Source organism: Agelaius phoeniceus, chromosome 23 (genome assembly GCF_051311805.1).
Source record: "Agelaius phoeniceus isolate bAgePho1 chromosome 23, bAgePho1.hap1, whole genome shotgun sequence".
Taxonomy (NCBI): Eukaryota; Metazoa; Chordata; class Aves; order Passeriformes; family Icteridae; genus Agelaius; species Agelaius phoeniceus.
The window spans coordinates 2,369,890-2,393,659 of NC_135287.1; the positions used below are offsets into that span (position 1 = coordinate 2,369,890).

At 51.7% G+C, this 23,770-nt stretch overlaps 2 protein-coding genes across 4 annotated transcripts in view; one reads left to right on the forward strand and one right to left on the reverse strand.

Annotated features, from left to right (window-relative positions):
• CDON (cell adhesion associated, oncogene regulated) overlaps nucleotides 1-15,709 on the forward strand; it is a 57,944-nt gene extending 42,235 nt beyond the window's left edge. For all 3 annotated transcript variants that reach the window (XM_077189968.1, XM_054647486.2, XM_077189969.1), the window contains exons 14-20: nucleotides 915-1,020; nucleotides 4,191-4,313; nucleotides 5,743-5,970; nucleotides 7,030-7,304; nucleotides 9,612-9,691; nucleotides 14,220-14,479; nucleotides 15,379-15,709. In XM_077189968.1, coding sequence (XP_077046083.1) covers nucleotides 915-1,020; nucleotides 4,191-4,313; nucleotides 5,743-5,970; nucleotides 7,030-7,304; nucleotides 9,612-9,691; nucleotides 14,220-14,479; nucleotides 15,379-15,545 — 1,239 coding nt within the window. In that variant the 3' untranslated portion in view covers nucleotides 15,546-15,709. The remainder of the gene's footprint in view (nucleotides 1-914; nucleotides 1,021-4,190; nucleotides 4,314-5,742; nucleotides 5,971-7,029; nucleotides 7,305-9,611; nucleotides 9,692-14,219; nucleotides 14,480-15,378) is intronic.
• A 2,323-nt stretch (nucleotides 15,710-18,032) lies between these two features.
• Nucleotides 18,033-23,416, reverse strand: VSIG10L2 (V-set and immunoglobulin domain containing 10 like 2). Its single transcript, XM_054647568.2, has 12 exons — nucleotides 23,338-23,416; nucleotides 22,909-23,262; nucleotides 21,844-22,128; nucleotides 21,062-21,337; nucleotides 20,650-20,925; nucleotides 20,103-20,363; nucleotides 19,722-20,015; nucleotides 19,348-19,650; nucleotides 19,028-19,150; nucleotides 18,913-18,937; nucleotides 18,656-18,828; nucleotides 18,033-18,182 (listed from the first exon to the last, which is right to left on the reverse strand). The coding sequence occupies exons 1-12, from the start codon at nucleotides 23,414-23,416 to the stop codon at nucleotides 18,109-18,111; spliced, it is 2,523 nt and encodes an 840-aa protein (XP_054503543.2). The 3' UTR covers nucleotides 18,033-18,108.
• Nucleotides 23,417-23,770: the final 354 nt, after the last annotated feature.

Here is a 23,770-nt window from a genome sequence, read left to right on the forward strand (position 1 = left end):
TTGCCTTTTGCACCATCTCCCAGCTTCCCTCCGCCCCACTCCCCTTCCAGCTCCCCGGGGACCCCGCACACCCCTCCTCGGGTTACGCCAGATGTGCCCAACTGGCAGCTCCAGTGAGAGGCTGCAGCCGCCCCAGTCCACCTGCTCTGGCACAGACATCTCAGAGGCACCAGTGGGCTTAACTCTGTCCCAAGCCCTCTTCATGCCATGAGTTGTGAGTGAGTTGGCTCCGTTTCCTGCAATTCCTGCTGCTTTTGTCAATCCAGGCTGGGGTGGCTTGGGAGAGTGTTTCAAACCCGCCGTCTTCCCTCACATCCAGTGGAGGTTTCATGTTAGAGAAACATTTTCCTTTCCCCTGTTACCTCGTCTATTGTAAACAAGTACTTTAAAGTCCTTATTGAAACCCACAGAAATTCTTTGCTCTTGTTTTGAAATCTAACCCCCTGGTATACTTTGGAGGATTTAATGTGTAGAGTTCCCAGTGTTAGTTTGCTCTGCTAGCTCAGCCTTAAGAGATGTTAAGGATAATAAACTTAAAATAACCTCTGGTTCCTCAGGAGGCTGCATAACTTAAAGATTCTTGAGCTGATTTTTAGTGATCTTAACTCTTTCTGAAGAGTTTTATGGTTTTAACTTTTCCATTTCCATTAATCATGCAGATTTTCAGGCTATGCATGGTGAAACCCTGACTGAGGGTTTGGGAAGTGGTATGGGAGGAAAGAGTCAGCCCAAACTCAGTCTCTTGTACCCATCCCTACTCTCTGTCTACTCATGGGAGTTCAGTCACTTTTACTTACACAACCTTATTAAAAATACTCATATTTGCAGAGCATGAGCTACTCGGTGGCGACAGCACAGCAGGACTCAGTTAAAACTTTTCTTCTCTCATGCAGTCTCTTAAAATTCTTTTGCAGTACATCACATCGAGCAACAACAACACACCCATCCAAGGATTTTACATCTATTACCGGCCCACGGACAGCGACAACGACAGCGACTACAAGCGCGATATCGTGGACGGTACGGTGCCTGCTTGGAGAAGGGGAAGGACACCCTGTAGCCATGCTGGCTGTGTTTATATGAAATCTAAACTGCTTTTCCCAAGCAGTCTTTATAATATATCTCACAGGAGGAGCTATCTCAACTCCCTAACGTCGGGTTTTGCCCACACGTGAGCTGGTTTCTTCCTTCTGAAGCCTCTTTGACATGGAAGCTTGAGGGCTAAATACTGGGTTTAAGTTTGGCTTGTTATACAGCTGCAAAGCCTTAATGAAGGTCTATTTAAACTGGTGTAGCTTCAAGTTGTATAAAGAGAAAGCAGTGTAAATGAGGTTTAACCCAGGATAAAAACATCTGGGTTACAGACTGTACTAACAACTAGCTGGCTTTTAAAATTATTTACCCCAGCATGGACTTTCTAAGCTGGTAGTATCTTGTGTGTAATTGCCCTTCTCTCCTCTTACCTCACCTAATCACTTCTCCTACTATAAGGAAGTTGCTTTTAGCCTCAAGTGCTGTAGCACTCTGCAAATGCAGCTATGTTTGTGCTTCGTTTTGCCTTTTAATCAAGTTATTTTTTTCCCCTGCGCATATTAGATCATCACTTTCCTGGAAGAAGTTATTAGATAATGTCTATATTAGTCCAGAAGTGGAAAACCCTTTTAAAAATATTTTATTTAATGTCCTTATTGCTCGGCCTGAGCAAACGCAGTGATCTCATTCTGGCCCAATGACGTTAATTATTTTTTTCCCCCTCATTTATTCAGTTACAAGAGGAATGGACCTTTATTTTGAAAATTTTCCCCTGCCAGACAATACTGCACATAGTACTTTGATGCATGACATAAGCTTTTGCACACTATAAAGCTATTAAAGGTCCAGAGTTTGAGCTCAGAGGCTTTAAAGAACCTTATGCAGGCTTCACCTTCATCTGCAAATGTATTTTAGCCTTTGCTAGACAGAACTTGTGTGTTTATAAATCTTATACACTGAGCAGTTAGTTGTTTAAGTGGGCTCCACTGTGCTGTGAAATTAGCTTGTTTCGGGGTTTTTTTCCGAGCGTGTGTGTATTGAACTCTTTGTGGCAGTCTGAAACCATTAGCAGCTGCTCCGCTCTGCCAGAGCCTGCAACAGAAATCACTCGGTGGAAAGATTTAAACTTCAACTTTTCTTTACTGTGCTCCCCTAAATTAGCTTTTCAGGAGGAAAAAAAAAAAAAGGAGAGAGAACTATTTTCAATTAAGTTGTGATTGGAAGCACTTGATGTGAAATATGTAGAGGAACATGTGACTTAAGGTATTTTTGCCATAAATCACTTGTTCTTTGCTTTGCTTTTTTTCCCCCTCTGTTACCTTTGAATTAATCTGCTTTATGACAGGGAATTTTATCTTGAAATGACTGCATGAGTTGTGGAAAAAGTGTTGTGATGCCTGTGCTAGCTAAGTGCTTGCCGCAGGCTTTCCTCACCGCTTCCTGTTAAGTCTTGTCTTTCGAGACATTCAAAACTCTGCAGAAACGCTTTTTTTTTTCCTTATAAATGCCGCTGCAGGCAAAATCAGATTTTATTTGAAGGAAAAAACAAGCAAAAAGCTCTGATGGCTCCTCGGTATCTCTCAGCCGCTTTAGGCAAAAGCAAAAAAAAAATCACCCCTGTCCTGCAGCGATGGTCTGCATTTCTCCACTTCTGGTCTGAATTTCTCTGTTTCGAGAATCCTGGAGATTGAATTTTAAATGTAAATGCAGTCTGATGTCAGTTGTTTAAATGTTTTCCCTTGCTAATGGTGCACGAAGAGGACAGTTAAAGTGCCTGTACTGATTCCAGTGCCACTAATGGTTTGAAGCGGAAACCTAAAACCTGGTGTAGTAATTACCGAAAGGAATGCTTGGGGGTGGGGGCGCCGGGAAAAGCGAGGCTGAATCTTGGGAAAACGTGCGCTTTAGGGAAAGGCAGCTCCAGCCTCAGCCAGGGCTTGTCCGCCCTCCCTGGGATGTGGACACGGACCGTGCTGGGCAGCCCCTGGTGCAGAGGGGCCCTCCTGGGTACCCGCGCCCTGCTGGGGCCGGGCAGAGGGTCCGGACCTGGGCTGGGGTCCCGGAGGAGCTTGAGCAGCATCACGGTGACAGCCCCTGCCCGCCGAGCACGCCCGAGCCTTTTTATTAATGCTTAAATCAGTAGGTGGTAGACAGTTCCTTAGAAACAGTGGAAACAGTTCAAGGTGGTATTTTCCAAGAGGGATTAAGAGCACTCAAACAGTTAATTAAACTCCCTAAAAAAAAAAAAAAAAAGGGTCGCCGTTTAGTAAAATTTGTCACAAGCCCGTGAAAGTAAAAACTGGGAGTGATTTATCCTGAAGTGCTCAGTGCTTCAGGAGGGTGTCTAAATGAAAAGCTGGCTGGGGGCCAGAGATGACAAAACCATCCTATTAGAGAAGATTGCTTGGCTGGGGCTGGGGCTTGGGCTCTGCAGGGGCAGTGGCACCAGGACAGCCTTGCTGCAGGATGGTTCATAAAATGCACCTTCAATTATTTGGGGTTTCAGCCAAATTGAGCAACCCAGACGTGTCCCTCCTGTGTGACACCACTGGCTGCAGTGGTACCTCTAGAAGGTCTGCTCACAGCCAAGTTCTTCCTTGTCCCAAGCTCTGTGTGCCAGTTTCCCTTGTTATTTGCCCAGTGTACTGTAAATAGTCAGCATAATCCACCCTGAACCCATCCCTCTGACAGTTCCATGTTTAGGGTGCACAGGGCTGCTGTTGAACTTAAATGCACATGTGTGGGCACTTGGATGTCTGGGTTTTGAGTTTAGTGAGGTTTGGCTTTTGTAGAGAATTACTTTCTTTAATAGAAAATACTGAAAAAACCCTCACTTTAATTCATCAAAAGATCCTTCTAATCAATTTCTAAAAATAATCAATTTCACAAGATAACCCAAGTCTTAGAGAGTCATGGAATAATTTGGGTTGAAAGGGACCTTCAGGATTATCTAGTTCCTACCCTCTGTCATGAGCCAGGATGCCACTTGTGGACCATGGTTTCAGTTAAATCCATAAACTACTACTGAAGATTTTTGTGCTAAAAGACAAGCTGCAGTTCCCCTGCATTTGGTAGAAAAGGTCCCTGCAAAGCACTCAGCCATAATTCTGGCTCCTGTGGGTAAATGAATTGCAATTTACTTTTTGTCCCCCCCGCAGGTACAAAGCAATGGCACCTGATAAATCACCTGCAGCCTGAAACTTCTTATGACATTAAGATGCAGTGCTACAACGAGGGAGGGGAGAGTGAGTACAGCAACGTGATGATCTGCGAGACCAAAGGTGAGGCTGTGGGGCTGGGCTGAGGTGGCCTTTGGGACAGGAAAGATCCACTGGGGGAATTTTTGTGCAGCACAAAAGTCAGCTGCGATGATGACCATAATTTTCTGGAATGTTTCGGAGGATTGTTTTGTCTTCCGAAGCTGGGATTGTTTTGAACATATGGAAAGTGATCCTTTGCACTCCTGAGGCTCTGAGCAGAGCTCTGCAGCTTTGCCTGCCCTCAGAGATAGCGCTGCTGCCTCTGCTCTGCTGATGGCCTCTCCTTAGGAGACAACCATGCGCCTGAAGATGACAGAATTGATTTGTACATCTGTTTTATGTCTTCAGGGCTCTGTGACACGTTGTGTAAGTGCAGACCACAGCAATTGATGGCTGTGTTGGCTGCCTCCATCCCTAATCCTGCATGCCTCTGGCACAAAGTTTGTACTGTTCTCGGGAAGTGTCAGATATGGCAGTCACATTTATTTTGCGAAGAATTCCTGTCTCCTTTAATCTCTAAAACCAAGTAAGGCTGTAAAGGGAAAATGCAGACAGTAAACTTCAAATGCAGTGCTATGAAAAAATGTTTGAGAAAAAAAAAGAAAAAATCCCTCTGGGAGCGGAAGCATCAAAATTCAGTGAAGTGAGTAGTGAAGCCTTTGAAGGAAAGAGTAGGAGCTGCAGGGCTTCAAGGCTGTGCACACAGTTGGTATTCCTCCTGCAAGGAATATAACTTTCTTCTCTAATTTTAAAATGGGCAAGATGTAATCTGTCATTCACCCTGCCTCTTCCTTAAAATTTATCTCCCCCAGGCTTATAAGGGTGATCCAGCTTATGCAGCATACCTGCATGGAGGTGCTTGTCTCTCTCTGACCAGCTTCACTCCTAAGCCAGGCACCTCTTTTAGGGTTTTAGTGTCAAATGAAATAAATATGAACTGTGGTGTACTGGAAACTAATGTAAATGCAATTCCTGGGTTAAACATCTTATTTTCAGTGATTTTCTGTTCATCTCTTGGTTGATCTTCAACTGTATGGTTTGGAAAGGGGGTTAGCAGGGTTCACATCAGATAAGGGTAGGTCATCTGGCAGAGCCTGGGCAAGAGAAATGAGTGTTGTGGTTTTTCCTGACCTCAGAAGTGGAAAGATTTGTGCTCTTTCAAGTTGAGAGTTAGAGCAGTTGCAGCCACGGGTACCTCGAGCGTCTCGTTAAAGTTCCAGTGACCTCAGAGAGTGGGTGAGCAGGGGATAATCACCATTTTCCAAGGCAAACAGTTATTACCCAATAGGAGCTGGCATTCTCATTGCAGGATTTAATGTTGACTTGGAAGCTTTCTTTGTGAGGCATCGGGACTCAGACTTGGCAGTAATTATTGTCATTTCATGATGAAAAAAACACATTTAGAAGATGCATTTAGTGGATGTACATGTGCTTGTCTCTGCTCACGCAGTGAAACGCACGCCGGGAGCGTCTGAGTATCCAGTGAGAGACCTGAGCACGCCCCCCAGTCCCCCTGAGCGGGCTGGGGGCAGTGGGGCTGTGGCTGCCAGCGGCCCCGTGCGCAGTGGGGACATGCTGTACCTGATCGTGGGCTGTGTCCTGGGCGTCATGGTCCTCATCCTCATCGTCTTCATCGCCATGTGCCTCTGGAAGAACCGGCAGCAGAACGCCATGCAGAGTGAGTGGGGGTTGGTTTCATGGGGAAAATATTACCAGGGTAAAATTAGGAATGTCTGTGCTGCGTTTTATGGATGGGAAGCAGTTTCCTGTTAGGAGCCAGCTTGCATTTCTGTAGAGACTTGTACTTCCAAGTGGGCCTTAGGTGCAGCTTGGGTTTTTAAGAGCAGTGTCTCCATTTCTTCACACTGATGCTCCCCTGTCCTGCTGGGTCCCTGGAGGACTGTGATGCAGTTTCACCCAGGGAATGGTGTGGGAAAAGCCTGGGCAAAGTTTCTCCAGTTTGTGTTTAACTTTAAAGCCGCTGCATACGTCTCTGATGGTTGCAGAGGCTGAATGTGTGTAATCATAATCACTTGTTAAAATTGTGGAGAGTTAAACCCTGGATCTCTCCCTTTCTTGAGTGCATCTGGAAAGCTCTAGGACAAGTCTCTTGTTACCTCTTAGTCCCTGCACAATGAGATGGCATTCAATGGCCAAGTCTTCCAGAGAGGTGTTAATAAGGAAAACCTGTTCATTAGTGAGCAGGAGCCTGGAGCAGGAGCTTTGCAAGGTGCTCTGCACCCACCAGCAACCCAGAGCCAGCAGAATCTCTGCCCTGGCCTTTTCTGCTCCTTGTGCATAAATCAGCCTTGCTCTTGCCACAGCCTGTAGTTATTTTTAAATACTCTTACTCTCCTACAGAGAGAAATGTAGGAGATAATGAAGATAGTGTCTTCAGCTGCAGCCCAGAGAGATCTTCTGGAAGCAGCTTATAGCAGATACAGCAGAAGGCCTGTTGGTGATACAAAAGGCCTGGTTTTAGGATGCTCTTGTAGTGATTGACATCAGCCAGTTCCTTCCAGACCAACATTTCTGGCCTGCTCTCCAGGATGTGGCTGTTTTCCATGTCTACATGCATATGCTAAGCAGTTGGATATCAGAGTTAGCTCACAAAAGAAAAGTTTCATTATTTTTTAGGGTTGGAAGGAGAAAAGATAAGTTTCATTATTTTTTAGGGTTGCTCATTTAGCTCCTCATTTATCAGTGGAAGTGCTTTCAGTAAAAATGTCTTTTGCAGAATACGACCCTCCAGGCTACCTGTACCAAGGGGCAGATATCAACGGGCAGATGATTGAGTACACGACCCTGCCCGGGACCAGCCGGGTCAACGGCAGCATCCACGGGAGCTTCCTCAGCAACGGCCTCAGCAACGGCTGCCCCCACCTCCACCACAAAGTTACCAATGGTGTCAAGGGGATCATGAGCAGAGGAGGAGCAGGACTGTACCCAGGGCACACCAACTCCCTGTCCAGGACACACATGGACTATGAACATCCCCATCACCTTGTGAACGTAAGGTCTTACGCTGGGTGGGAGGCTCAGCCCAGACCGTGGGGTTCATTCAGGGGCTGTGGAAGGAGGCTTAGTTTGGGTGGGGGAATACTCATCCATTGATAACAGCCAGTTCCACTGAATTCCTTGTCCCAGAGGAAGCAACTGGGCTGATATTTGTGATACAAACATCATGGTTTTCATTTGAGAATATCAGATGACAGCAAGAATTCCACTTACTCTGGGAAATCTGCCTCTACCCTCCTCCTAACAGCATGTAAGCTCTGAGAATGCCTCAGCGCTGGGCTGAGATACTTTACTTGTACATATGGTATTTCTCAATCTCCAAGTTAAATACATTTAATTATAGCTGCTTATTCTGCAGCTTTATGGATCACCCGTTTTTCCCCCACCTGTTTCAGATCTGTAACTCTGAGCAATGCTATTAATTATGGCAAAGCACGAATGGCGCAGGAGGTTCCATGGAATGAAGTGCCCCATACATCTTGAGCTGCAGCAGAGCAATAATGCTGCTTTTTTTTCTTTTTTCAGTCCCCTGTTTGTGACTGTTGAGACAGGCTCGTTTTTTGTTACAAAATTGAAAATAAAATTAAAAACTAATTTCAGTCTGCGACCCAGCCTTTGTATGCTGTGGAAAAATACTTCATTTGCTGAAACGTGTCCTGTTTCCAAGAGAGAATAATGATTTCATTATTGTCTATGGAAACAGATGGCTTGCATTCAAACTTACTAAACTTACTCAAAACTGTGAACATTGCCCAGGAAAACTGAAAGAAAAAGTTCAAAAGTCTGAATAACCCATGCTGTTTCTGGAGAAAAAAAACGGGTCTATTGTTTGTGTTGGTAATTGAGCACAAGCACTTCATTTTATTGAACAACAAATTAGCACTTGCACAGTAGTTGCCACTTCACTTCCCTCCAGTCTGAGCCCAGACCAGTCAGTTCTTCCCCCCATTCTGCCCTTGGCCTACCCACAGAGCAAGAAGTGCCCACTTTTGGTTGTTTTCAAGAGCAAGCGAGGCCCAAACTGGGTTTTTTTGACCTGTCCAACCTCCCAGTGGGTGAAACTCTCCAAAAATCTCCAAGCCCTCAGGGAGGGAGTATTTGGAGTGTTCAAAAGCTCACCCAGGAGAAAGACTGGAAGTTTGCATTATGTTTTGTCCCTCCCATTTTTATTTTTTTGGGGGGAAAAATGAAATACATGTATGATGACACAGGTCTTGGTGTCTGGAGCTCCTCTGTGCCATGAGGTGTCCACTCAACATTGCTGTGCTGCTGGGAACAGGTGATGGGGTTGAGCTTTTCTTTCCCCACTCCCTGTTGCAGAAAGTTTGAGTCACAGGATCTCTGCCCATGGAGAAGGGCTGGAGCTGGCACGTGGGCGAGGCAGAGGAACAGGATGTTCTGATCCTGTTAGGTTGCTCTTTATTGTTTCAATGATTGGCTTAAATGAGGAAGGGAGAAACTGGCCAGAATGGCAATCAAGACTAATTAGGCATTTCCTCAGTGCTCCCTATCCCTCAAAAACTTCAGGATAAGCTCTGTTTTTGCAAAAATAGGGATTGCTAGAAGTTGCCTAGCACTTGAGCTGCCAAAAGCCAGGTGAGCCTTCCCAGCCTGGCTCCCTCCTGGAGCCCGGTGCAGGAGCCTGGCTCTGCAGCCCCCTTGGAGTGGCTCCCACATCACTGTCTGCCTGGTCCCTAACAATGAGGTATGTGTTAATCTGGGCATTTCAACTGGCTTGTAATGGCCCCGTTAGCCAAAACCAACAACACAAAATCCCTCTCACCCGGAGTCATTGCTGGCTGAGGAATTACCCCATCTGTACAAATACGAACCGGTTCAAAAATCAGTGTAGTGAAGTAAACTGATCTAATCGGAGTAATTACAGGAAAGTGGGATGGGTTTGTATGTGACATCAGCCCTGCAAATTTAATCCTCTGTCTCCCTAAACAAGCCTTGCGTGCTAATGAACAGCAATTCGCTTTCGTGTCTGTCATCAGCGTTAAAAATAAATATATTTACAGTGTGTTTATTAAATTAAACCTCAGCATATTAAGCTGAAAACAGACCAGGGAAATGACCACATACTTGTCTAAGCTGCAGTTATTTACTTTTCCCTGACACACACACTGGCAAAGCCCTCCCCTGGCCTTTGGACAATCGCTCAGTGTTGCTGTGCCACGTACAGCCCGGAGCAGGGCATCGATAACGTGATCAGAGGGGGGAAACTGAGTCAAAGAGCTCTTGGGTGTCCCAGCAGTGATTTGATTTCTAACTAGTAATTATTAATCCTTCCTGCTGCAGGGTGGTGGGATGTACACGACAGTGCCACAGGCTGACCCCTCGGAGTGCATCAGCTGCCGGAATTGTCGGAACAATAACAGGTGAGAAATGACAATCACAGGTGAGAAATGACAATAACAGGTGAAAAATGACAATCACAGGTGAGAAATGACAATCACAGGTGAGAAATTACAATCACAAGTGAGAAATTACAATAACAGGTGAGAAATGACCTGCCCAGAGAACAGCCCTCCCTCTGTGTGCTGGGGTGGAGCTGGGGCTAGCAAAAGATGAGAGCTGGAGTCCTGGCTAGCACTAGGAGCTCCATGGATAGGAGAGCAGTTGAGGATTTTCTGTAGGATAGAATAAAACAAGTTGTTAAAACCCCAGAGCTCACTTTGCTCAACATGCTCCTCTGATGCTCTTTAGGATGTGAGGCAGGTTGGGCACTGGATTTAAAAAAAAATCTGTATTTCCTGTGTTTTTCTTCAGTTCTGAGATAACAAAATCATTCCATATGGAGCTTGTCAAATCGGATTTAATTGGTCTTCTATATTTTACACTTCCTGACATTCCCTTAAGAACATTAACCAACTCACTCCTTTGCCTTCACAATGTTGTTCTTTGTGAAACATGGGATTTGAAGTTCTTGAGGCCTTCAGGAGGAGATGACCAGCCATTGTCAGAGTGGGATACATTTTTTTTCATGTGAAAAAGGATTCCTGTGTAGAATAAGAGAAAATCTCTCTTCTGCATTGTAGCTGGGAGTCAGAAACCTAATAAAAATTACTGAGTTTTCACTTTTGGAATTATTATCCTCCTTAGGCTTCTGACTCAATCTCTGGTTATTTTAATGATTAGAAATAGGACTGAATGTCAGACAAGCTGGGCTGCTCTGACTGTTAGGTTCTGGGCTTTTTTTCAATCATACTTTGATTTTTCAGTATTTTTAAAATCTTCAGCTGCCTTTAGGTGTGCATCTGGCTAAGCTGAGTTGAAATTAATCATTGAATCATTGAATATTCTGAGTTGGGCCCACAAACATCATTGAGTCCAACCCCTGTTGAACAATAAAGCTGTTGTTGAAGGCAGTAAACACATTCACTTTATTTTCATAGTTTTACTTTTTAAAATACTGCTTATAATGAGCTTTGAATCCTCCTTCCTTCCATAAATATGGGCATGACAGTGAAATGCTGGCAAGCTGCTGCTGGCAGGGGGAGCTGGGCATGCCTTGCCTGGCCCAGTGTCCCTGGCAGGTCTCAGGAAAGCCCAGGACATTCCCTCACACCCCAGTGCTGTGATTTCAAGCAGGCTGTGCAGCAGCTCTCACCAGGATGTCTGAGCCTCGTGGTAATTTAGAACATGCCATATGTGTTACACTGTAATTAAGAGCTTGCTTCCAGTGTTAAACACATTCAATTCTTTATTTGCTCTTTTTTTTTCCCCCTAAGAAAGCGAGGGAAAGAGTTCCATCCTCTGCAACTGCACTGCTCCTCCCAGACGGGTCATCAGCAGGGCCTGAACTTTGAGTTTTCACAGCCCCATTCTATATTTGACTGCTTGATAGAGAAACAAGTTGTCCCTTAGCGCTGCCTTGCCCCGGAGGGGATCATTAACCTCGGTTTGGCAGAGAGCTGCACAGCAGGGACCGCTCTGTTCCTGTCCCGCCGCTGGGGGAATGCAAAGAGGACATGGGAGAGGGGAGAGGAGGGGACCAGGACGTGCCTCAGCTTTCCACCAGGGAGCTGGGTGTGTGCCCAGGGGGAGGAGGAGGAAGAGGAGAGGGAGGAGGAAGGCCTGTTGGGTTGGTGCAGTCAGCCCAGTGGGTTTTGGCAAGTGGGAATTGGAGGCTGGAGTGTTTTCCCCATTTTGTTCAACCTCACTGCACAGGTGAGGGCTGTCCCCCTGACCTGCCTGTCCCCATCCCACCCTGGAATCCTGTGCTGGAATCAGGCAGCTCCCCCAGGCAGGAGGGGAGGGGGGTTCCGGTGGGCACAGCTCTGGCAGGCTGTGCCAGATCAGGACTGTGGCCCTGGTGCCACGAATTCCTCACCAGCCCATTTCCACCAAATGCCTGGAGCTGTTGCTGATTTGGGCTGAATGCAGCAGTTTTGTGAATTGTAACCACGTGCAAATGAATCCTAAAGGTTCAGCATTATTTCATAGCTGTTTTCAGCTTCAGCCATCTCAGAGCAGGTTTTATTATTTCAGTGCTGAAATCCCTGGGTCTTCTGTTTAAATTAGCACTTTATCCCTCATAACTTCTCGTGGAGCCTTGCCAGAGGGAGAAGCTGCTGAAAACTGGAGACCCACTTTGCTATTGTGGACAAAGCCTGTGGTTGACAGGATTGAGAATTGATCTTTTTTCTTCTCTTGTGCCTTTGTGCTAAAGCTCTCAAGATACCTGATGTTTGCAGAGGAATTTACACTTTTGCAGATCTCTCTCCTTTGCAAATAAACTGTATTTTGATCAGAATTCTGAAATACACAAATCAAATGTAGGAACATGAGTTTGTTTTTCAGCTTTTTCATCTAAATTATGATTTTTTTTTTAGATTATAGTTTAGTAGGGTTTCAGAATTAAGAATTGACAGAAGATGTGTTTTCCCAGCAGGGATTTTACATCACTCCTCCTCCACACTCTGCTCTGGTTATCCCCATGGCTAGTTTCCATCAAAATGTGGTTATTGAAGCTTAGAAGGCTGAACTGCTGTGTTGAAACATCCTTCAAGCTCTTACAATAATACAGAGAACCTCACTGACCCCTGTATCTTTAAGAAGAAACCCCCAGAAACATGCAAACCCAAACATTTAGATGGGTTTCTCTGAGCCTTTTTTTCTAAATAATAAGTGAGTGCAGTCAAAACCTCTGCGGAGAGAAAGGCAAACTAATAAATGGATTTGTTTGAGGACCAGATGTGTTTCATGTGGATTCTCCAGTGGCTTCTGTGGTATTTTGGTACTTGGAATAATGATTTTGGAGGCAGTTACAGGAGTGGGAGGACAAAATAGGAGAGTGAAGGTTGAAGCTTAGTGCTGCTCCATCCTCACAGCTTTTGGGAGGGGAGCAGGCTCCAGAGGGAACCCATTTGTCCTGTTCTGGCTTTGCAGGTGAAGCATCTGCCAGAGGGAAAGCTCACTACAGCTCCTCCTCTGACAAGTTTATTTGTGTTGTTGGGTGTTTTGGTGCTCTTTCAGTTCTGGCAATATTGATCCCAGGTTTTGATCAGGTTTCAGGTATGAACTGAGGCTCTAGGCAGGGCTGTAGGACAGGACCCTCCAGTGTGATGGTTTTCCTTATTGCCATGACTTTTTTAATGGCATAAAAGTGGTTTCTGGGACTTGGGCAGGACTTAACTGAGACTGCCAAGCTTAACATGTCCTGGTTTGAAACCCTTCTAAGCTCAGTGCTGGGCTGCTTTTGTTAGTCAGTGTCAGCTCTGCTGCCTGCTGCCCTGGCACTGCTGCTGTCCCAGTCCATCTTTCCTCATTTCCAGCAATTTTTCATCTCCTCTGCTCAGGTTTGGGCTAGAATCAGTCTGGAGCAGCACACGGTGCTCCTTGCTGAGCCAGCAGCTGAGCAGGCAGGTCCCAGGGATGCATTTTTGTATTTCCAAATGCAGTCTTAGACAGCCCCAGGGATGATGGATAGCAAGTGCACTGGGCTGATCCCTGTGAGCAAAGCAGGTGAGGGGTGGGTTTACATCTGCTCAGAAGAAAAGAGAAGGGTGCTCAGAGTTGTATCTGCACTAGCACATAGAGACCTGGAGCTTGTTCAGCTTTCACAGGAGCATTTTGGGGTGTCACTGGAGGGAGTGAACACTTTCCATCCTTATTTCCATGTGTTTATCTGCAGATCCATCTCTATCCTGCACCACATAACAAGGAGCATCTTGATGTGTAGTTTCTCAACATTTGTGGTAGCTGCACAAGTGAACCTTTTTTCTTTTTTTTTGGGTAGTTATGGCTTTCTTATGTAGGAATTGTTTATATAAATGTTCCCTGAGGCCACATTGTTCATGGGGCTGCAAACACTGAGGTGTTTTCCCTCGTGCTGCAAGGGTATGTGTGTCAAAGTCCTGCTCCTTTTTGTTTAAAGCTTAAATACCTCAGCTGTAACAATGGATTCAGCACTTTAACTTCAGTTCCACAGCTTTACATAGGTATTACAGGGCCACAGTCTGACTTACACAGAACAGGGGGGTTAAATTTGTTATATTGCATCTATTTTTCTAATTTGCATTCACTCCAATAACACTTAGTATTTATTTTTCAAGGTACCTAAGTGTGCTGCTTGGGTTTCAAATTTGAGCTCTTTATCTTGGCAGTGAAAACATGTTTTATGGAGTTGCTTTGATGGAGAAATGGACTCACAAGTCAGGTCATTGGGTCTCAGTTGATGGGGGAAGGAACTGAGCGTGTTTTGAATGTTTTCAGCTGTCTGCTGGGAGAAAAAAAAACCACTCAATCCTTTTCTTAATGTCAGAATCACTCCACAAATATATTTAAAACTGATTTGACAAATGCTCTGATCGTTGATATGGTAAAACATTTAAAAGCTGGGGAGGGAAGAAGGAAGGGGGGAAGAAGCCACTCTGAGTAACTTTGGCCTCTGTCCTCCCGCAGGTGTTTCACCAAGACCAACGGCACTTTCGGCAGCAGCGCGCTGCCCGTGGTGCCCTTGGGAGCCCCTTTCCAGCAGGACAGTGTGGAGATGAAGCCCCTGAGCCCCCATGTGATGGTTGCCATGTGCCTGGCCCCGGCCAGCCCCGAGTGCAGCGCCCGGCTGGAGGAGGAGGAGGGCGGGGAGAGCGCGGAGCAGCCCCTGGCGCAGCACCCCTGCTGTCGGGAGGGCATCAGCCAGCTCTCTGTGGATTGCATGGATGGTGAGGCACCCCTCAGAGGATAGCAGCTGGCTGGGAAGCTGGGAATGTTCTGTAGGACATCTGTAGGGAGCTTAATTTATTGCAGAGAAGTCAGTAATTAAACCCTTGTAAGAGCAGGCTTGGAGGAAGGTGAAGCGTCCCACCCTTCCATCATGGAAAGTGGGAGCAGTGCTGCTCCTGTGCCTGGTCCTGTCATGCCCTTGTGATTGATGCCTCTAAAAAGGGCTCATTGAGACATTAGGAGGCTGTGACTAAAGGATGCTGCACTCACAGCACACCCAGTGGCCCTGGCACAGGACACAAGCATTCCAGAGCCATCCTAGAGGCAGGAGCTGGCACAGGGAGGGACCTGGTCTCTGTTGGTGGAAAGACAATGTATTCCTCATCCCACCCTGGAATCATTGCTCCTTGTGTGCTGAAATCAGGCAGCTCCCTCTGCACCCACCCCGTGGCAGCAGGAGGAGGGGGGTTCAGGTGGGCACAGCTCTGGCAGGCTGTGCCAGATCAGGACTGTGGCCTTGGTGCAGCAAGGTCCTGAGTCACCCATTTCCACCAAATGCCTGGAGCTGTGGCTGATTTGGGGTGAATGCAGCAGTTTTGTGAATTGTGACCACGTGCTAATGAATCCTAAAGGTTCAGCATTATTTCATAGCTGTGTTCAGCAGCAGCCATCTCAGAGCAGGTTTTATTATTCCAGTGCTGGGCTGACCTCCTCTGAGCTGTTCCATACAGGTGCTGTGCTGGGATAGAGCCTGTGCCCTCTGCTGGTGCCTGGTGTGGTGGGAATGAGCCTGAGCCCAAAGACCATCACTCACTGGAATGAAAGAGTTTTGAAGGCTTGTGGTTCTGAATCTCCTGAAAAACCCAACCCAACCACGTGCCCTGCTCTTGCTTTGCAGGCAGCAACTTCCTGCACTCGGAAACATCGAACCACATTTTGAGTTGGAGTCCCCTCATTCTTCAGCCTCTTTCCAAGGACTGTAAGGAAAAACCAGGATGGAGTTCATCTGGAGTCACCCTAAATGGTTCTGGGGACCTTTGTCAGCTCCAGCTGCAGGAAACCTGAGGCAGTGACCGTTGTCCCCACTTAAGGCCAGGAACTGCACCGCTGAAAGGGAGTCACAGGGGGATGTTAATTATAACAGAGAGAGTCACTATTTATTTTTTGTAGTAGTGTCATATGAATGTATCTTGGTTTCAAAATGGTTGCCTTTTTATATTATTTATGCCTTGAAATCCCTTTTTTTTGTTGGTTTTTTTTTTCTTCCCCCACACACCACAAAACTAGCCTGGTTATGTGTATAAAAAAGAATTGTAATAATATAAAGAATGAGGATGGGAAATGTGGAGTGTGTTTCCATGGCAATTTACCAGTGAGGCAAGCACTTCCAAGGAGCCCAAGAGAGGGATTTAAGCAGGTCTGAAATGACCAACAGCTGCCACTTCCCTGGCAGCTCAGTGACATGGCACAGGAACCCTCCTTTCCATGAACACCTCCTGGCCTCTCTTGCTTTCTCTGGGAAGTTCCTGATGAAGAAATAAGAAGGTCAATAAGGCTTGGTTGAGTCTGTTCTGTGCAGCTTGAAGCAGAACTTGAGTCAGTGACTGTGTCTTCACGTACTCAATAACCCTTCTGCAGAAGTACAGGTGAAAATCCAGCCTGTCTCACTTTCCCACTCACAGAAGACAAAATCCAGTTCAACTCTTGGTTTGAGGGATTACTCACAGCTTGGATAGAGCTCTGAAATGAAACCAGTCATGGTGAAACACCTCCCAGCAGCCCTGGGCACTGTCAGGAACCTGCCCATCCTGGACACAGCACGATGGAGGCGTTGCAACCTTAACTGCAGGGCTTGGGTGGGTGTTTTTTCCCTTCCAAATTAAATCCCAGTAAATAAACCAAACCAGTGCTTGCAAAGCACTCCCCCCACACGAGTCACAGTGCAAAGCCTCAGAAACGAAGCACAATTTACAGAGATGGCCACCCCGAGGTGACACCTGCAGCCCAGAGCAGCCTGGCTGCAGCTGCTCCAAAGCCCTGGGGAGCTCAGGGCTACTGGTGCAGCTTCAGCAGCCACAGGGTTTGGGGAGTGGTGTCTGTGTGAGGAGGAAGCCCTTGAGATCTGCTTTGCTAGCAGCAGCTCCATGGGCTGCTCTGAGTGTTGGGATGGGGATTTTTATGTTTCATAGAATCCCAGAACAGTTTGATTTGGGAGAGACCTTAAAGCTCGTCCCATTCCACCCCTGCCATGGGCAAGGACACCTTCCACCATCCCAGGCTGCTCCAAGCCCCATTCAACCTGGCCTTGGGCACTTGGGGCAGCCACAGCTTCTCTGGGTACCCTGTGTCAGGGCCTCACCACCCTCCCAGGGAAGAATTTATTCCCAATATCCCATCTAAATCTGCCCTCTGGCTGTGGGAAACCATTCTCCCTTGTCCTGTAACTATCTGCTTGTATAAGAAATCCCTCTCCCTCCTACTTCAGGTAATTGAAGGCCACAATGAGCTCTCCCCAAAGCCTTCTCTATTGCATTATTTGTGGTTATATTTATTCTTTTGCCCTTTTTTAGGGTTGTGCCTCCTCCCAGCTAGAGCTGCCTTATTCCAAAGTTCTTCGCACACCATGGACTTCATACCCATGGGCATTGACTGCCACATACCCCAGAGCCACCACAGATCTCCCTCCTCCCTTTTTGTTTATCTCATCCTCCCAGCCTGGATTTTCCTTCTGCAGGATCTCCCCTTTTCCAATAGAGATTGGCCCATGAGTGGTTGGGATTTAATTGTGGCTGCTTCGTTTTCCCCAAACACTGAAATTGAACCATGGTTTTAAACAACCTTGCTTAAATCTCCCCTGTATTGTGGGTGTGTCAGATAAAGATGCTCTGTTTTCCAGAGAAGTTGTAATGTCCCTTTGGAATGTTCTGTGTTTGGAAGTGATGGTTCTGCAGGGGGTTTGGGTAGGGTTTGTATTTCTGGGGGTGGTTTGATAAAGGGATCAATGCTGCTTTATGGCTGGTGTGGGGACTGATACTCTGTGGGCACTGATTAAGATTGGTTTGTGTGGCTTGATACTTCCCAAGGGGTTATTATTAACCAAATACAGGAGAAAATGGCCCAAGGTGCCCTTGTTCTCCACACACAGCAGAAGATGAGGACTCAGGAAAGCTGGAAACTGCCTGACACTTTCCTTGGACCCTGCTTCCCTTCGTGCTTGCACCAATGCAGGAAAACCATCTCCAGTCACTATTTTTAACCTGTGGTTTGGCCTGAAGCTGGGGAGTCTGGGGGTGAAGATGAGGCCCCTTCCCACAAAAAGCTTTGGGGCTGTTCTTGTACCACAGAAACCTCAGCACAGTCCCCAGACAGCATCCCCAGTCAATGCCAGCCCTGGGGCTGAGAGCAGCGCTTCGGCCCTCGGGCTTTTTTCCTGCCATCGGTGAGAAACTATTTATTGTAGCCTAAATATTTATTTTAGCTCCAGCAGTAACTGCAGGCCCGGGGCTGAGCCGGAGGGGCTGAGCCGGGTGCAGCGTTTGGAGCCAGCCCAACACGCACAGGTGGGTGCTGCCTTCCCGTGGTGCCGGAGAGAGCAGGAGAGGGAAATGAGGAGCAAAACCCCAAGTGGTCACGGTGTCGCTGTCACGGTGATGGTGACATTAACTGGGTCATCGGTGCTGCCTGGTGCTGCCGAGAGCGGCTCTGCAAGGGGTGGAGGAGCCACGGGTGGGTGCTGGGTCAGCGGGGCAGTGGGTGCTGGTTCAGCGGGGCAGTGGGTGCTGGGTTAGCAGGGCAGGTGGGTGCTGGCTCAGTGGGGCAGTGGGTGCTGGTTCAGCAGGGTGGATGGGTGCTGGTTCAGCGGGGCAGTGGGTGCTGGGTCAGCGGGGCAGTGAGTGCTGGCTCAGTGGGGCAGTGGGTGCTGGCTCAGTGGGGCAGTGGGTGCTGGCTCAGTGGGGCAGTGGGTGCTGGTTCAGCGGGGCAGTGGGTGCTGGGTCAGCAGGGCAGGTGGGTGCTGGTTCAGCGGGGCAGTGGGTGCTGGGTCAGCAGGGTGGATGGGTGCTGGGTCAGCGGGGCAGTGGGTGCTGGTTCAGTGGGGCAGGTGGGTGCTGGGTCAGCAGGGCAGGTGGGTGCTGGGTCAGCAGGGCAGGTGGCTCTGCCCTCGGCCTGCCCCGTACCTGCTGCAGTGCCCGGGGCACACGGGTCTCCCGGTGCTGGTGCTGCCTCAGCACCTGCTGCCGTGCCGGGGGCACAGGAATCTCCCTGGGCTGGCCCTGCTTCCTCCTCGCCGCCTGCGGCTGCCTCAGCATCCTCCGCTGTGCCCACGGGCTCCTGCTCGCCGGGCCCGGCCCTGCGGGGACACGAGGGGCTCTCTCGGGTGGGGCTCGCTGGTGCCCGGGCACGGGAGGTGGCACAGAGGGGTTTGGGCACTCACGTGCGGAACAGAAGGTCGTGCAGCCCTGGGGAGGGAGACGGGTGTGAGGTGAGGGGGTCGGGGGTCGGGGGTCGGGCTGTGGCCCCCGAGGCGCCCCCGCGGCCCCGGCACTCACGCGGGAGGGTGTCCCTGTGGCGGGCGATGCAGTGCACGGCCAGCAGCGATGCTGCGGTGGCCACCAGCATCCCTGCCACCGCCGCCCCCGTCACCGCCGGGTAGGCCTCGAAGGGAGGCTCGGCTGGAAGAGAGCAGAGGGAACATGGCAGGCAGCAGGGACGGGCAGAGCCCAGAAAGGCCCGGCAAGGTGCGAGCCTGTGCCTGAAACCTGCTGACGGCTGCTCACACTCGGCTCCTCAGCTCCACCGGGATGGAAACGCTGCCCTGCTCCACTCAACCCTCGCTCTGCCCCCACGGAGCGGCCCCTGCCCGCTTCACCTGGCGTCTGCACCTCGGAGGGGTGCCCGGCCGTGCGGTGGTTGACGGCCAGGACGCGGAAAGCATAGAGCACCGCGGGGTCCAGCCCCCCCAGGCGCCGGTCGCGGGAGTGCGGCTCGATGTCGCCGGCGGCCGTTTCCCAGGGGCTGGGGCTCTCCCGGAGGGGCTTCTTGGTTCGGCGCCGCTGCACCACGAAGCCGGTGAGGTTGCCGGCGCCCTGCGTCCGCCACTCCAGCCGCACCTCGGTGCGCGCCCGCGTGTACCGCAGCTTACTGATGGTGACATTGGGCGGGGCTGGGTACCCTGCGGCGAGATGGCACCCGGCAGGAGGGGCTTGATACCCCCAGCCCACCCTTGCCCTTCCCAGGACTCACGGTCCACGCGGAGGCGGACGGGGAGGCTGGCGGTGCCCACGGCATTGGTGGCGGTGCAGCGGTAGATCCCACTGTCCCCCGGCCACTCGGCATCCCGGACCGTGAGGTTGACCCACTCTTCTCCCTGCTCCAGCTGGTACTTGGCCAGCCCCGGTGTCACCTCCCGCTCCTTTGGGTCGTACCAAGCCACTGTGGCACCGAGACTGGCGCTGCTGCCGCGTTGCCGGCACGCCAGCTGCGCCTCGCCGCCCTCCAGCACCGCCACTTCGCTCTCCGCCTGCAGCTCGGGGACCTCTACTCGGCGACAAGGGGGGACACTATCGGCCGGGAGGTGCCACCGCTCCGTGGCACGGTGGCACGGTGGGGACGGGTCGGGCTTACCCAGCCGCAGGCGGCACTCGGCGGCAGCGGCCCGCAGCGGGTGCGCGGCCTCGCAGACGAACTCGCGGCCGCCCAGGCTGCCGTCGGTGCTCAGCACCAGCACGGCCGTGGAGGGCGCGGGGTCGCCCAGGGTCCGGCCCGCACTGTCCCGCCAGCGCAGGGTGACGAGCGGCGTGCCCCCCTCCCAGCGGCACCGCAGCATCACGAACTCGTCACCCTTGGTGGCCGCCGCCGCGCAGCTGGGGCTGCCAGACGGGACCCCTGTGGGACGGAGCGGTGTCGGAGCGGGGACATTGCCACGCTGTGCCAAAGCACCCCAAAAAGGAGACACCCCCCACCCCAGGGTGAGGGGGGTTCGGCAATCCCGGCCGTGCCACAGCGTCCCCGTTTTGGAGCAAGCTGGAGGTGCTGAAGGTCCCAGGAAAGGCAGCAGCAGCCCGGAGTGCCCATCCATGGTTTTGCCACGGCACGGGGTCATTGCAGCTCTGCTGTGACACCAGGGGGTCACAAAGAGGGCTGGGGCGCAGATGGGCCCCTTGTCACTCACACAGGGTGGTCCCACATGCAGCCCCCAGTGGCAGCGCGGGGTGGGAGGCCAGGCAGGAGAAGGAGCTGCCGTTCCTGGTGGCTGGCCCTGACTGGATCCTGGTGGCCATGGAAAAGCTGGTCCCCATCAACCCCTCTTCCTCCTCCTCCTCCTCCTGGGGGCCCACCCAGCGCAGCCGGGCCAGGGGGAAGCCCCCCAGCCAGCGGCACCGCAGGGCCACATCCCGCTGATCATCGGAGGCCAGGGCGGAGCAGCTGGGGCTGCCGGCTGGTGGATCTGCAGGAGACCATCGGCACTGGGGGAGAGCGTGGGCTCCCCCCAGCCCCACCCTCCCTCCCACATCCTCACCAGGGAGCTGCGCTGGTCCGTCTCACCCTGTGGGGACCCAGGGCCCCCCCGCGGGGTTACTCACAGTAGACAGTGAGGACGATGGTGGCCTGGGTGCGGGTCTGCAGGTGGCTGTTCTCGGCCAGGCAGGTGTAAGTGCCCGCCTGGGCACGGGCGATGGCAGTGATCACGTAGGTCTGGCCGACGTGCACCTGGGAGCCGTTGTGCAGCCAGACATAGCGGCTGGGGGGGTTGGAGGGAGCCAGGCAGCTCAGCACCACATCCTCCCGCTCACCCGCCGAGAAGCCCCCCTGTTCTGGGGAGAAGGGCTCCACACGGATGGCCGGCTCATCGGGGCCATCTGCGGGGACACGGGGCCCTTTAGGCAGGGACAGCCCCACAGGGGGGACACAGCCCTCCCTGGGCTTCCTCCCACTGGTGGGAAGCAGGGCAGCAAAGCCTCCTTAGAAAGGGTGCACCATGAGGGCTGTGAGCACACCAAGACACACAGTGGCCACAGATGCACCATGGTGGCAGCACACACGGTGGCCATGGTGACTAGAGAGGCATTATGCCAGTGGGGTGTATGATGGCCATGAATACATCAAAGCAACAACAAGCCATACCGTGGTGGCCATAGAGACATAGTGGTGGCCACAGAGGCATCACGGTGGCAGGATACATGATGTCCATGGATGTTCCATGATAGCTATGGACATACCATGGTGGCAGGGTGCTCAGTGGCCATGGACGAACCACGGAGCATTGTGGTGGCCACAGACATGCCATGGATGGTACCAGCCCTGAAGATGCCCCCCAGCTGGTGGCGGAGGGCCCCCCGAGGTGGGTGGCACCCAGGGCACTCACAGACGATGTCCAGGTAGACGGGGTCGCTGCTGCGGTTGTTGACCTCATTGCTCGCGGTGCAGATGTACCAGCCTGTGTGGCTGCGGTTGGCAGGTGTCAGCTGCAGCTCTGCCCTGGAGCCCCCCAGCCCCGTAGGGGTCACTGAGGGACCCCCCCGGGGCTCCTGGTGCTGCCAGGAGAAGCTCAGCGGCTCCGTCCCCTCCCGCACGGTGCACGTCAGGGCCACTGCCGCCCCCTCCGCTGCCGCCGCTGCCGTTGGCTGCACGAAGGGCTTGGACACGGGCACTGGGGGCAGTGAGTGTGAGCAGCCCCACAGACAGCAGAACACCCGGGGCCCACCCATGCCCCCCCATGCCCCCCACCCAGACAGACTGTTTGGCCAGTAAAGTGCCATAGCAGCCAGTGGAATGGCCAGTGAGGACACCTGCAGGCTAGTGAGGGGCACCCTGGCTATGGGCATGGGTACTGGCTGGGAGAGCTACTGGGACCAGTTTGGGGTGGTGGGATGCTTGGGTAGCCAGGGCAAGGAAATGAGGGTGGCTTAGTGGGCTGCTCTGTTGGCTCGTAGGGGGCTATACCAGGAGGCAAAGGAGGTTTGCTGGCTGATGGTGTCCTGTGCTGGCTAGTGGAGCACTGGGTTGGCTGGTGAGTGCTATGTTGGCTTGTGTTGAGCTGCCTTGGCTGATGGGATGCTATATTGGCTAGTGGTGTGTTATGCTGGCTATAAGGATGCTTTGCTGGGTAGTGGCAGACTATGTTGGCAAGTAGGGTACTCCATAACTAGTGGGGTGCCTGGTTGGTGAATGGGTGCTGCAGTTCCTAGTGAACCACCATGTTGGCTAGTGGGACTCTGCATTGGCTAGTGGGGCACTTTGCTGGCTTTGCTGCACTACACTTTATGGACTTGTGGAGCTCTTTGTTGGCTAGGGGGGTGTTTTGTTGGCCAGTGGATGGCTCTGTTGGCTACTGGGCAAGAGGCTGGCCTTGACCATGATCTAGGGGAGTGTGATGCTGGCTACTGCTGGCCAGCAGGTCCCCCCAGGTTGGCCCCAACCAGGGACTTACCCAGGACACGGAGGAGGACGGCAGCATAGCCCACACGGAGCCGGCCCCGCTCTGGGAAGAGCCCCTGGCAGAGGAAGCGGCCCTGGGCGGCCACGCGCAGCTCCCGCAGCTCCAGTGTCCCGTTGCGCAGCGTCACCCGGCCCAGCATCCCCGTGCCGGGGGCCATGGCCACCTCCCTGCCCGAGCCCACGGCCACGGCCCGCGGGAGCCCCTCTCCCTGTGGCGTGAAGCTCCAGAAGACCACGGCCGGCGGGGCCGCGGCCACGGGCCCACAGCTCAGCTCCACGGCCCGGCCTCGCACGCCCGTCGCCCGCCATTCCTCGTAGGCCGCCTCGCCGGCCGCCAGCGGCTGCCCTGCCCGGGGCAGCGCCTCCGTCAGGCCTCTGCTCGCCCCCCACCCGGGAAATGCAGGGACAGGTCGGTGCTCACCCCCTGCCAGCGCTGGCAGCAGCACCAGGATCCAGGGCCCCCTCCAAGGCAGCGGCAGCGGGGCCCGGCCACGCTCCATGGCGCCATGTCCAGCACCCGCACGCCGAAGCAGGGCTGCGCTCTCCGGCACAACCTGCTCTCCGGTTACCCCTGGGTAATTAAGCCCAGCCCTGATTAACTGTTAATTATTTATCAACCTGCCAGCACAGGGGGAACCCGACGCCACTGCCACCGGGGCCCCTGCAATCTCAGGGCTGAGGAATGGTGCACTTGCTGTGGGAATGGCAGCATCCTTGCATTCCCCCCACGTGAGAATTTAATCCGAGTGTTTTCTCTCCTCCACACACAGTATTTTTTTGGCTAAAGGAGGGGAAAATAAACTGCCACTCCCCTGTGGTCAAAGCTGGGGGGTTTGGAGCTGGGGAAGCCAGGC